The sequence below is a fragment of the Callorhinchus milii genome, unplaced genomic scaffold, assembly GCF_018977255.1.
Source record: "Callorhinchus milii isolate IMCB2004 unplaced genomic scaffold, IMCB_Cmil_1.0 Scaffold3, whole genome shotgun sequence".
Taxonomy (NCBI): Eukaryota; Metazoa; Chordata; class Chondrichthyes; order Chimaeriformes; family Callorhinchidae; genus Callorhinchus; species Callorhinchus milii.
In genome coordinates this window covers 1,856,522-1,869,763 of record NW_024704744.1, presented here as the reverse complement: position 1 = coordinate 1,869,763, position 13,242 = coordinate 1,856,522, and the positions used below count along the sequence as shown (strand labels likewise).

The 13,242-nt window shown below is 46.7% G+C and overlaps 1 protein-coding gene across 3 annotated transcripts in view; it reads right to left on the bottom strand.

The window, feature by feature from the left end:
• The window catches only part of vta1 (vesicle (multivesicular body) trafficking 1), an 83,848-nt gene that overhangs the window by 20,442 nt on the left and 50,164 nt on the right, over positions 1-13,242 (bottom strand). For all 3 annotated transcript variants that reach the window (XM_042333415.1, XM_042333417.1, XM_042333416.1), the window contains exon 5: positions 746-857. In XM_042333415.1, the coding sequence (XP_042189349.1) occupies positions 746-857 (112 nt within the window). The remainder of the gene's footprint in view (positions 1-745; positions 858-13,242) is intronic.

Genomic DNA, 13,242 nt, shown 5'->3' with positions numbered 1-13,242 from the left:
TATATACAGTCACTCCACTTTACAGTATATTCTGTGAAGTGCTTTGAGACGTCTCGAAGACGCGATCAGGCGTTATATCAGAAGCGAGGATTATTATTATTATTTTTATTATTATGCGTTGAGGAGAGCCCTGTTTCTCGAGGAGAGCGTCGTGCCAAGCAACATCAGCTGCAAACATGGGAAACATTCTCCCCCCCCCCCCAAAAAAAAACTTCAGCGTGGAAGCAAACCTTCTAGGAAAGTAAGTGAAACGAAGCCAGGTTAGCCAGCGCCACTTCTTCTCATTCCTCTACAATGTAACCTCTCCCCGTTCCATTCCACTTACTCACTTGTTCCCTCCGCCAGCTAATGGAAAAGGAGACAGTGCTCAGAGCGACGCAGGCAAACAATGGTGCTCTTGTTACAAGCTCGGAAAGTCAGGGGACTCAATGTGCAAGGATTATTGGTGTTATTATGGTTCGCTCTGATAGCTTATGTGTGCCTCTGTTAACAGGACAAAAAAGGGTTCAGGGCATATAATAATAATCCACGCACTTGATTTAATCCTTGCGCTCACCACTAAGATAAGGGATTAATCGTGTCGTTGAGACATCGCAAAGCACTTGATAGCCTATATTGTAAACTGCTGTGGGCAATTGGCTGACGCATTTGGCCCCCAAAATACAGTCAGGCGCCGTGATAAGGCGCTGCTTCAAATACAAGCATTATTATTGTTGTTGTCATAAGATTAGACACCGTCCCTTACCAAACAATACTCCTTCAATGCCTATGGGTCCAGCTACTGGAGTCTCTCCAGTTTTGAAGCAGTTATGGAGATAAGCTGCCTTCCACTTTGCATATTTCTTCTGTTGAATGTTCTAGAGGAAAGAAAAGGACAATAAAGTCACTCGGACGGCAAAGAGGTTGAGGAGAGACATAAAGAATGTGCGTCTGGAACTCCCTGGTTCAACCTCTCCGCCTCTTCAGACTCTCCTCTTTGACCGTGCCCACCATTACCTATCTTTTCTCTCCGGCTCGGTGTCAAACTACAACAAAATTACATTTGTACAGCGCCTTCCACGTCGGGAGGACGTCCCACGCCATTATTAAGCACTTCAAGATGTTCCCCTGTGTGAATGACGCTATATCAATGCAATTTCATGTTTTGTGTCTTTCACTCTCTTTCAGGACAAGGTATTGACCGGCATGGGCTAGACAAAATCTCCCAAGGACACGTTAGCTGATGTGGTTGCAATTATCGGGACACAAGATACAGTGTTCGGTGAAGTGGACCATTAAATCATCGCTGGAAATAATTTAAATATTGCGGATAATAATAATATGGTCACTCAATCCACGACTGCTTGTGGGACACCGCTGTGCGCAATTGGCTGCCGCGTTTCGCCCACCAAACATACAGTGACTACACTTTACAGTATATCCTGTGAAGCGCTTTGAGACGTCTCAACGCCGTTATAATGTGCTATATCAAATGTAAGGTTTTTTTTACTGTCTATCTTTGGTTGTCATGCCTGAGGACATTCCTCCCCAACAATGCCTACGGTTACCTGCCCTCTCCCCCTGGCTTGGCGTGAGGCTCCGCCACTGTTAAGCGCTCTGAGACGCTACCCCGTGTGAACGATGATGTATAAATGCAAGTTGTTGTTGTTGTTGACCCTGAAAACATGGTGCTAATGGTGGGTGCTCTTCGCTTTAGGCCTTTACCACAGTGGTGCACCCGTGATGGTGTTATAACAAACAATACCTGCATCTGATGTAGCACCTTTCACTTTGGGAAGACATCTCAATTGTTTCACAGGATTTCTCTGTCCACTGAAGTGACTGTGTACCTTGTGTGCGAAAATAGCACCAATTTTGCGCATATCAATGTCCTCCAAACTGCCATGAAGTAAGTGTCTGATTTTATCTGGGGGATTGTTGGCCAGGACACCGAGAGAGAGAAACTCCCTTCCCTTTTCCAATGATGCCTTAAGATCTTTCAAGTCCACCTAAACAGGCAGTCAGGCCATACGGACGGCACCTCCAACATGGCAGCACATCCCCAGCACTGCACTGGAATGTCAGCTTAGACTATGTGATTCCAAGTCCTGACGTGGGGCTTGAACCCACAACCTTCTGACTCGGAGGTGAGAGCGCTACCACTGAGCCAGGCTGACACCTGGCTTGCAGGGTTAACAGGAGCTGAGTGGGAGGATTCCCTGCCCCCAGTGACTCTCTCTCCTTCCAGGTCCTGCCGATGAGCCGGGCCGTGCCCTGGAATACTGTGGACCCGCCTGGCTCGGGAACCGGACTAGAGACTGCCACAGAGGGTTGGCTCATATTCCGTTCTCAAGCCTTGGAGCCAGCTCAGCTCCGAGTAGACCCCGCTCACCCCTACTTCCCCAGGAGGATTTTGAGCACAGAAAAGCCAGGAGGCGAGTACAAAACACCATGCGGGAGACCGAGAGGAGGGAGTAGGCTCGGGCCGGTGGGGGGCAGGGGGGGAGGGGGGCAGAGAAGGGGGAGGGAAAGCAAGCAGTTGTATTGCCCAATAATTTTTGAAGGAAAACAACATCTATTCCAAATCTCTTGAGCCAAATAATTATATTAAACATGCATTTGCTGCCATCTTCTTCCCATGGGTTAAATGGCTTCCATCCAACACCCTTGGGGACCGGTTATTTACACAGTAATCAGTCAACACATCTTGGTCTCCTTACAGCGGACCCCCTTCATTTACTCTGAGAAATTCCCCCTTACCCAACCTCCAGGAATGGTCCTCGAGGGGTCTGGGAGGAGAGAGAGAGGAGGGAGAGAGATGGGGACAGGAGAGAGAGAAGAGGGAAAGAGAGAGGGCAGGAGAACGGGAGAAAGAGAAGGAAAGCGAGGGAGAAATGGGGATGGAGAGAGAGGAGGAAGTGGAGAGGGAGAGAGAGAAAAGGAGAGAAGAGGAGAGAGAGCAGGAGGGGGAGAGAAAGAGAGAGGGGGGGCGAGTGAAGTGGTGGGGAGCGAGAGAAAGGGGTGGGGGGTGGGAGAGGGGGAAGGGGAGAGAGAGAGAGAGAGAGAGAGAGGGGGAGGGGGAGAGAAGAGAGGGAGAGAGAGCCAACGACAACTGGAAAAAGTGACGAGGAAAAAGGGGGTTGCGATTTGGAGATACAGTACAATGCGCTCCTTTTGTTTCGCTTTGAAACAAACCTTTTCTTTGTTTCTTGGTCTCACTCAAACTGGTGAAGGCAATGAGAGGCGGGGAGAGGCGGGGGAGGCGGGAGGGGGGGGGGGCAATGCTTTGGAAGTAAACCAGGAAACAAATAAACTGGATCCACTGTGATTAAATCTACTTTTGCTTTTGTAACAAAAAAAGTTATAAATTATATTAATTTGACTTCAAGTCCCAATGTGTGTGTATATATATATTATAATAATAATAATCCTTGCATTTGATACAGCGCCTTATCACGACTTGGAGACGTCTCAAAGCGCTTCGCAGAATACACTGTAAAGTGAATTGACTGTACATTTTGTGGGCGAAACGCAACAGTCAATTGTGCACAGCAGCGTCTGTCCCACAAACAGCCGTGGATTGAGTGAACAAATTATTATTTTATTTTTGAAGGGATTATTACCCCCAGGAAAATGATCCACCGATCGTCTAACAACCGGGTTCCTACTTACTGCTCGGTAAACAGAGGTGTGTGGCGTAAGGAAACTTGCCTGACGTTTCGCCCCGCCCGGGAAGGAAACCCGGGTCCTCTTGCTTGCAAGGCGAGTGCTCTAACCAATACACCACAGGACTTTACTTGGGTCAGAAGTTTACAACAACAACAAGATTGCATTTGCCTTTATAGCATTTCAGACCCGAGCTGGGGTCAGGGAGGGAGAAGGGAGGGAGGGGAAGGGGTGGTGACCGATGGCATGGTCGAAGAGGAGGGTCTTGAGGTGGGACTTGAAGGAGGCTAAGGAGGGGGTGAGTCGGAGTGATTAGGGGATGGAATTCCAGAGGTTGGGGGCAGAGTGGCTGAAGGCGCTCCCGCCAATGGTGGGGCGGGTGGGTCGGGGGACGTTGAGCAGCCAGAGCCGACTGAGCGGAGGGAACGGGCGGGTTGGTAGGAGGTTAGGAGGTCGCAGAGGTAGGGTGGGGTGAGGCCATGGAGGGCTTTGTATGTGAGGACCAGGATCTTGAACTGGATCTTCTGAAGGATAGGGCGCCAATGGAGTCGGGCGAGAGTGGGGGAGATGGGGTCACGGAGTTTGGTGTGGGAGAGGACACGGGCTGCAGAGTTCTGGATTATCTGCAGCTGTGGAGGGAGGGGTTGGGAAGGCCGACACGCATGGCGTTTGCATAGTTGAGCCTGGAGGTGATGAAGGCATGAACAAGAGTTTCAGCGGCCTGAGGTAGTGGCGGTTTAAGGGTTTGAACACCCCCACACTGGGACTTTGCGCTCATAGGCTAGGTTGATGTAATTTTGTTGTTGTTGTTAATAATCCTTGCATTTGATATAGCGCCTTATCACATCTTCGAGACGTCTCACAGAGCTTCGCAGAATATACTGTAAAGTGAAATGACTGTTTAATTTGAGGGCGAAACGCAAGGATTGTTGTTCACCTCAGTGGGTCTCGCCAGCGCGAATGGCTTGCTGTATTTGCCTACAAAACACAACCGTTACACTGGATTCCAAGACAGTCCCCTGTTCTGTGTGTCAGACAATAAAGCCCTGGATAAGTCTCGATTTCCTCAGCTAAATCTCAACACCGGCTCTGATTCCATCCACCCCCCTGGCCATTCATTAGGCTCGCACAGTCAATATGCAACCTTGGGCAAACTTCACAACTGGTCCTGGGCTCAGGGCAGCCTTTTCCTTCGTCAGAACACTGCCTGCCTCTCACCCTCACCCCCTCTGGAGTTGACCTCCTGTTACGCAACACACCGGTCGGTCTCTATCATCGCCCCCACCGGACCCAGCCAATTCCTTCCCACTTTTCAACATCTATCTCTTTAACGGCACTCAGTCATCTTTCCTTCCCAGCTCTCCAGCAAGCTCGGTTGCCTGGTCGAATGTGTGAAGCGCTTTGAGACGTCCTTCTGACATGAAAGGAGCTCATGGAGTCCCGTAGCTCAGTATTTAGAGCACTCATCTCGCAAGCGGGAGGACCCGGGTTCGATTCCCAGCCAGCGCAAAACCTTAAGCAAGTTTCCGTACTCCACACGCCTCTGATTACCTCGCAGTAAGTAGGAACCTGGTAGGCGATTGGAGGATCGCTTTCCAAGGGTAATAATCCCTTCAAAAAAATTGGTCACTCAATCCACGACTGTTTGTGGAACACTTTTGTGCACAATTGATTGCCACATTTCTCCCACAAAATACACAGTCAATTCAATTTACAATATCTTCTGTGAAGCGTTTTCAGACGTCTCAAAGTCCTGATAAGACACAAAATCAAAGAGGGATTTTTATTATTACATAAATATAAGTTGTATTACATTTATGCAATAATAAAATAGGCATCAGAATGGCAATGAAAAGCTTTGAACTGAACATATCAAGAGATGTGAAGGATAATAACAATAAGTTTTTTAGTTCCATTAAGAGTAGAAGAAAAATAAACAATGGAATAGGGCCACTGAGGGTTGGTTCAGGAGACAACATGACAAGTACAGGCTGCAGTAGTGCTAAATAAGGTATTTGCATCAGTCTTTACGGGTAACGACCGGAGACGGGAGGAGATGGTTAACTTATCTGATCTGGAAAGAGAACTCAAGGATGTCACAGAGAAAAGTTGCAACACTATTCATATCACTACCAGCATGGTTGCCAAACAGCTGTGTAAACTCAAGGTAAATAAACCTCAGGGACAAGGTAATTGCATCTGAGGATCCTTAAGGCACTATGGGAGGAAGTCACAGAAACGCTGGTACAAATCTTTCAAAAATCACTGGAGAGGTGCCGGGGGACTGGAGAAAGGCAGACGCTACTCCTATTTTTAAGAAGGGTAACAAAAGTGACCCAGGAAACTACAGACCAGTAAGTTTGATGTCCATTGTGGATAAAATCATGGAGGATCTGGACAGAAATAAAATCATAAATGATAGCAAATATGGGTTCATGAAGGGAAGGTCTTGCCAATCTAATTTACTGGTTTTCTTTGACGTGTGACGAGGAAGCTTGATAAAGGTAAGGCTGTGAATGTTGTATATCTGGATTTCAGTGAAGCCTTTGATCCAGTTCCTCAAATCTACGCAAACACTATTTCAGTGGGCGAACAGTGACCCTGTGGAACAGGCTTCCTAGGGAAGACGACTGAAGTAGGAAGTGTTGATTCTTTCAAACGCCGGTTAGATAGTTTTCTTTTGGGAAATAATATTATGGGATGCAGCACCTAGGTAGTTTGGGACATGTGTGCATGTGACCGCCAGGGAGGTGGATGGTGAACTAGATGGAACTTGGTCTTTTATCGTCCAGCATTTCATATTTTCGTATGTATTTTGCATTGTATTTCTTTGACACAGAGGCAAGAGCACTACCCACAGAGTTAGGCTGATGTTCTGACAGAATACACGTTCAAGATACTCGGGCACAGCCTGTTCTGTGCATTGTGGACTCACGCTATTTTGCAGGGGAGCAGTTAGATTTGGTACCAGGTGAGTGAGAAGGCTGCCCTGCCTGCCAATGGCGGATGTTGGCGTCAACATTGGCACAACACCCTTTGTAAATTGGATATAAAGTGAACTGGACTGCCTCACATAACGTGCAGAGGAGAAACCGTGGTGACCTGGGGAGCTGGGATAATGTGTTTTAAGGGCCTGCCTTATTGTCCAAGAACATTAGGAAGGATGTTTATATCACTGATGGCCGTATTCCAAGATGAATTGAGCCCTACAAGGTGACTAACTCATTGTGCAGAGCAGTTGCTTAGAGTCCAAGTTAGTTTGGCCACGTTTGCCAAAGTCGTTCTGCAGGATGGAAGGATTGAACTACCACCCAACACCACCCCCCCCCCACCCCCCCACAGGCATCAGATGAGAACATGGGTCGTGCTTCTGAATATAATAATAATCCTTGCATTTGACATAGAGCCTTGTCGCGTCGTTGAGATGTCTCAGAGATTCGCAGAATACACTGTAAAGTGAATTGACTGTATATTTTGTGGGCGAAACGCGGCAGTCAATTGTGCCCAGCGAGGTCTTTAACCAAGATGGCTGCAGCTACAGGACTCCATACACCAAACCCCCCAAATTATATTGCATCAGCTAAGTTCCCTCCTTCTTTAGCCTCCACTGCTTCCTAGCTCCAAGTAATCATCCAGTCCTTATACAATACAACGCAAATTCTAGAGTAACAGAAAAGCAGGAGCTCTCCTTTCCTGCGCTGCTCGTGTTGTTCCAGCTTTCTCTTCTGCAGAGGAATTTCCTTGGCGATCGCTGTACCTACTTTTAAGATTCTAGAGCAATTGCCCTGCACAATGAGTTATTCACCCTGTAAACACACAGCACGCCAATCTTATTATAAGCTGCTCTGTATGATTCTCCCCCACCCCCTTCTCTGGCAACATGAAGCTATTATAGATCTATTATGAATTATACAAGGTATTATGTGATATAAGTGAGCAGGTACCCAGGCAGCTAAATGCATCTCTGAGGATTTATAGCAAGTTAGACTGGAAACCACTTGTGTTTTGGCCTTGTGATTTTATATTACATCAACTGAGCTCTCCCTCTCTACCCTCCACTGCTTCCTAGCTGCAAGCAATTATCTGAATACAACAATAATAATCCTTGCATTTGATATAGCACCTTATTACGTCGTCAATATGACTCAAAGCGCTTCACAGAATATACTGTAAAGTGAATTGACTGTGTAATTTGTGGCTCACAGCAGTGTCCCACAAATATTTGTGGACTGAGTGACAAAATGATTATTATTTCTTTTGAAGGGATTATTACCACCGGAAAAGTGATCTGCCAATCGACTAACAACCGGGTTCCTACTTACTGCTAGGTAAACAGAGACATGTGGAGTAAGGAAACTTGCATAAGGTTTCACCCTCTCGGGAATCGAACCCAGGTTCTCCCCTTGCGAAGCAAGTACTCTAACCAATGCAATTACTTTTAGAACAACTTGCATTTATATAGCACCTTTCACTCAGGGGAGCGTCTCAGAGTGCTTAACAACAGCGGAGCCTGATGCCAAGCGGGTTGGAGTTGACTATAGGCACACCCGAAGAGGAAGATCTTAAGGCGTGATCCGAAAATGGGGAATGGGCCAAGGTGGAGGGGTTGACTGAGCAGGGTGAGGGAGCCAACCAGACGGAGGTTGGTGGAGTGGGGAGTAAGCAGGTTCGAGAGGTAGGGAAGTACCTGGGCTTGAAGGGATTTGTAGACAAGTGTATATAACGCTTTTAAACAGCAGGTCGGGAGGACATCCCAAACTGCTTGATCACCTGAGTAGGGTGTAAGGCCGAGGTGGTGAATGATGACAGAAAGCCTGGTCAAAGAGGTAGGTCTTGAGACAGACATTGAACGAGGTGAGGTAGCAAGTTGGAGGGTCTCTGGGATGGAGTTCCAGAGAGCGATCGGCAGAAAGGCTGAAAGCCCGCCCACCGCTGGAAGGGAACATGAAGCAGGTCTGGACCCAGTCAGCAGTAGCTGTTAATGAGCGTTGCCAACTTAAGCAACTGCTCAGGTGGGATAATTATATCAACATCGTTTACGTAATGTTTTGAGATCGTAAAGAAATGATGAGCTCATGACAGAAATATCATGTTTTCCTTGAGAGCCTGGACTCTCAGAAACGTGTTATTTTCACAATTTGGCCCACGGCCTGCTCATTGGTGGGTCTGGATGTCAGAGCCCTGCAGCGTAGTGGATAGAGCACTCGCCTGACAAGCGAGAGGACCTGGTTTGATTCGCGGGCAGGGCTAAACTTTACGCAAGTTTCCTTACTCCACACGCCTCTGCTTACCTGGCAGTAAGTAGGAACCCAGTTGTTAGTCGAATGGCGGGTCGCTTTCCAGGGGTAATAATCCCTCCAAAAAAAAATTGATCTACGACTGATTGTGGGACACTGCTGTGCGCAATTGGCTGCCGTGTTTCCCCCACAAAATACAGTCAATCCAATTTACAGTATATTCTGAAGCGTTTTGACATCTCTCAATGATGTGATAAGATGCTGTATCAAATGCAACGATTATTACTATTATTAGGTATTTACTTTTTTTCTGTGTACCCCTTACCCCTCACACCAATGCTGATCAATAAACAACTTTAAAGGTAATGGGCAATGACGAGCAGAAGTTGGGAAAGAGAATTTAAAGATGTTGACTGAAAGGCTGGAGTGATAGCTTTTTTGCAGATGGAGAGAAAGTGCAAGAGCAGGAAGAATAAGGGGGCTGAACAGTGACGTAAGGGACTCCTGGCCCTAGAGTCAGTTCAGGAGAGAAACAAGGATGATCCCCATGATAGAGGAATGAGATGTGAGCGATGATTAGACAAGCTGAGGCTCTTCAGTCTTGTGAGAAGACAACTCAGACCTGACATTAGTTGCCAATTAACATCAAGACGTAAGAACTTGCATTTCACGAATACAATTACAGAGGTGATGAGAGTGTTTTCAAAACTCACAACTGGACTGATCAAGTTTATAGACCTCGTGACTCTCCTTGCTGGGGAGGTAAGCGGTGTCTGAACAGCAACACAAGATCTTTAACATCCACCTGAACAGGCAGACAGACAGGCGCTGGGTTTACGGTCTCCAATGCAGGAAGGCACCTCTGACAATGCAACGCTTTCCCCAGCACTGTCTTGGCTTCAACAGTGAGTTCAAAGTCCTGATGTGACTCGGGAGACAAGCGGTGGGAAAGCTTACCAGACAGTGATACCAACGGCACGCTGTGCAGTTTTAGCTGGTTAGACTCCAGCAGCTACCCCAACACGCTCTCTGGGGTCCCCAAGCCTTGGCTCTTGCCAACTTGCGCCTAATACTTTCCGGAGTTAGGTAAACAGGATGTGTCCCTCCAGGGAGGGAGTGCATATTCCATTCCAAAAGATATCTCTGGAATTTCCATGTCTAGGTGGGATACATGGAACTCTGTTTGGTTTGGATGCTCTTAAGCATGTGCCAGACACCAGGCTAACCAAAAATGGACAAGAATGCCGCCACAGAAGCCGGCTGACACCCTTAAATGGGGGAATTTGCTGCTCCAATTTGACATTGTGGCACGGAATTTTCAACATCCCACTGGAATAAGCCAAAAGAACTCGGTTTAATCGGTTCAACCTTAAAAGGGAGCATGCTGGGACTCCCTTGGTAATATAATTCAACCTGAATTACTCTCAATTACATCAATTGTGCAACAATGAACCCCTAAGGAGAACATTAAAAGCATAAGATTGAGGAGCTTAAATCTAATTACTGTATCACTTTCCTCCCTACAGCACTTTCTAAATTATGGCCTTTAACACACGCGATAGATTATTAACGACATGGGGATGGTAAGGTGGGGGGGAATGAAAGAGAGGAATTATTGTCTGCGAATAATAAACATTGGCATCACGTGAATCACAATCTTATTTCTGGCCCATCACTGAGGAAGGAATTTGCTTCACTGCACTCCATTTTGAGTGTTTCTTTCGCAAACAGTGAGTCACAGCAATTTAACCCAATGACGCAATATTCCATCTGGTCTTTTTGCGTGGTGCAGTGAGCCGAAAAATATTATGACAACATTTCCATTTGATATAGCGCCATATCACGTCATAGAGCCATCTCAAAGCACTTCACAGGAAATACCTATAACTGTCTGTAGGCTAATTTGTGCATAGCAATGTCCCACAAACAGCCATAATGTCAATAATAATAATAATTCTTGCGTTTGATAGCACCTTATCACGTCGTTGAGATGCTTCAAAGTGCTTCAAAGAATATACTGTAATTGAATTGACTATACAATTTGTGGGAATCGAACCCAGGTCCTCTTGCTTGACATGTTGCCTATAACATCTCAAACTGCCACATAAAGGTTTCATAATCCATTTATGATTCTATGATTCTTCCCTTTTTGTTTTGCTCAGCCGGGTGTCTGATACACGTGGAAACCCATTACCGTGCTTGAGAGTCTCCAAACCGAGCTGAGAATCCCACACCTCCCACATACACATGGAAATCCCAGAGAGAGATTGTTGGAATGGAATGCGCTCTCTCTCCCTGGAGGGACACATCCTGTTTACCTAATTCCGGAAAGTATTAGGCGCAGGTTGGCAAGAGCCGAGGCTTGGGGACCCCAGAGTGTATGATGGGGTAACTGCTGGAGTCTAACCAGCTGACAAATAAATCAGCTCGGGGTGGGGGTGGGAGATCTGCATTGTTTATCTGTCAAACGTCCCGTTCAACCACCCTTACCCGTTAAGACTTTGGCTTGCAGAGTTAACAGGAGTCAAGTGGGAAGAGTCTAAGTGCTTTGAGACATGAAAGGCGCTCTATAAATGTAAATTGCACTGTAATGTAATCCCTGTTCCCAGTGACTTGTCTGCGCCTCTAAATCTGGCTGATCAGCCAGTCTGGCTGTGCTGTCATCAGCAGTGTCCTGGTGTACTGCGGACCCATCTGAGGAACCGTATTACCGAGACTGCCACAGAGGGTTGACTCGATTCCGACATTCCTTTGCTGAGCATGTCACCTTGGAGCAAGTTCAATGCCTACATCCCTCCTCCACCTCCCCCTTCCCCAAAGGAGAATTCATTCAATGGATGGAAGACTGAAATCAGCCAGGAAGGTATTTGTGGATTGCAAAGTCTGTGTGGATACTGTAAAATATAGCGTCTGATCTGAAAGAGGCAGCAAGGATATGAAGTGGTGGTTAGCGAGCCAGGAAAGAGAGGTGGCAACTCACAAAGCACTGCACTGTTGTACTTCTCTCCCTTCAAGTAAATTCCATTGCAAGGGGGCACAGGCTGAAAATCAGAGCCAAGACAGTTAGAAAGGACAGAAAGCAATTCTTAGCACAGAGAGTTGTAAAGATATGCCCCCACCCTCTAGAACGCCATCCTGGAGCCCCTCTGCCTCACCCCCTCCCTTGACTCCTTCAAGACCCGTCTCGAGACCTTCTTCTTCAACCACATCTTCGGTCATCTTCCCTCTTCCTTCCCTTGCCCTCTATCCCTCTCTGATCCCAACCCACAGCTCGGGTGGAAACCTTTAACTGTCTAGTGCCTCGGGACATCCTCCCGACGTAAAAGGCACTGTGTGAATGTAATTTGTTGTGTTGCGGTTGTATCGAGAGACTGCGATGCGCAAGAGGTAATAAGGAGAAGCGAGGTGTTAGGATTCAGGCTGCAAGAGCAGAGCTGAAGATGTGCGATGCCAAACAGATGGGAGGCTGTGAATCAGCTTGAGTTGAAAGCCTAACCTCCGTGGCCAACCTCATTTCCATCTGTCGATCAGTGACCTCCTCTGAAAGGGCAGAGTAGTGTTATAGCAGTCTGAGGGACTATTGTCACAGAGCAATGTTGCCCGGCAAAGCTGCAACACAGAGCACAGAGCTCGATTCTTTCAACAAGGCTTTAAAAGTGGCTGCTTCACTTAATAAACCCTGTGCACTCGACCTCTGCAGGCTAGCGAATACATGCTGTATCGTGTTCACATACAGATCAGGGCACCTGAGAACAAGGCGATGGGAATCTGGCGGAGGGCCAAAGATTTTATTTCACGTGTCCAGCTCTTTGCAAAGCCAATCTGTGAATCTTTAATACAGAGCGACCAAAAAGTTGTGATACCATTACAGTATCTAATAAGTCTTAAAGAAATTATGATATAATAATAATAATAATAATCCTTGCATTTGATATAGCGCTTTTCACGTCGGGAGGACGTCCCAAAGCGCTTCACAGAAGACACTGTAAGGTGAATTGACTGTATATTTGTGGGCGAACGCGGCAGCCAATTGCGCACAGCAATGTCCCACAAACAGTTGTAGATCGAAAATGACCAATTTATTATTGTTTTTGGTTTTGGAGGGATTATTATTAGGCTCTGTGTGGAGTAAGGAAACTTGCCCAAGGTTTCGCCCTCTGCCTGGAATTGAACTCAGGTCTCTCGCTTGCAAAGCGAGTGCTCTAACCACTGAGCTACAGGACTCCGATATAATATAAGATATATATATATCTTATATTAATTATTATTAAAATAAATGGTATCATGACTTTTTGGCCACCCTGTACAAGGATACAAATTTACATTTTACAACAACAACAAATTACACTTACACAGCGCC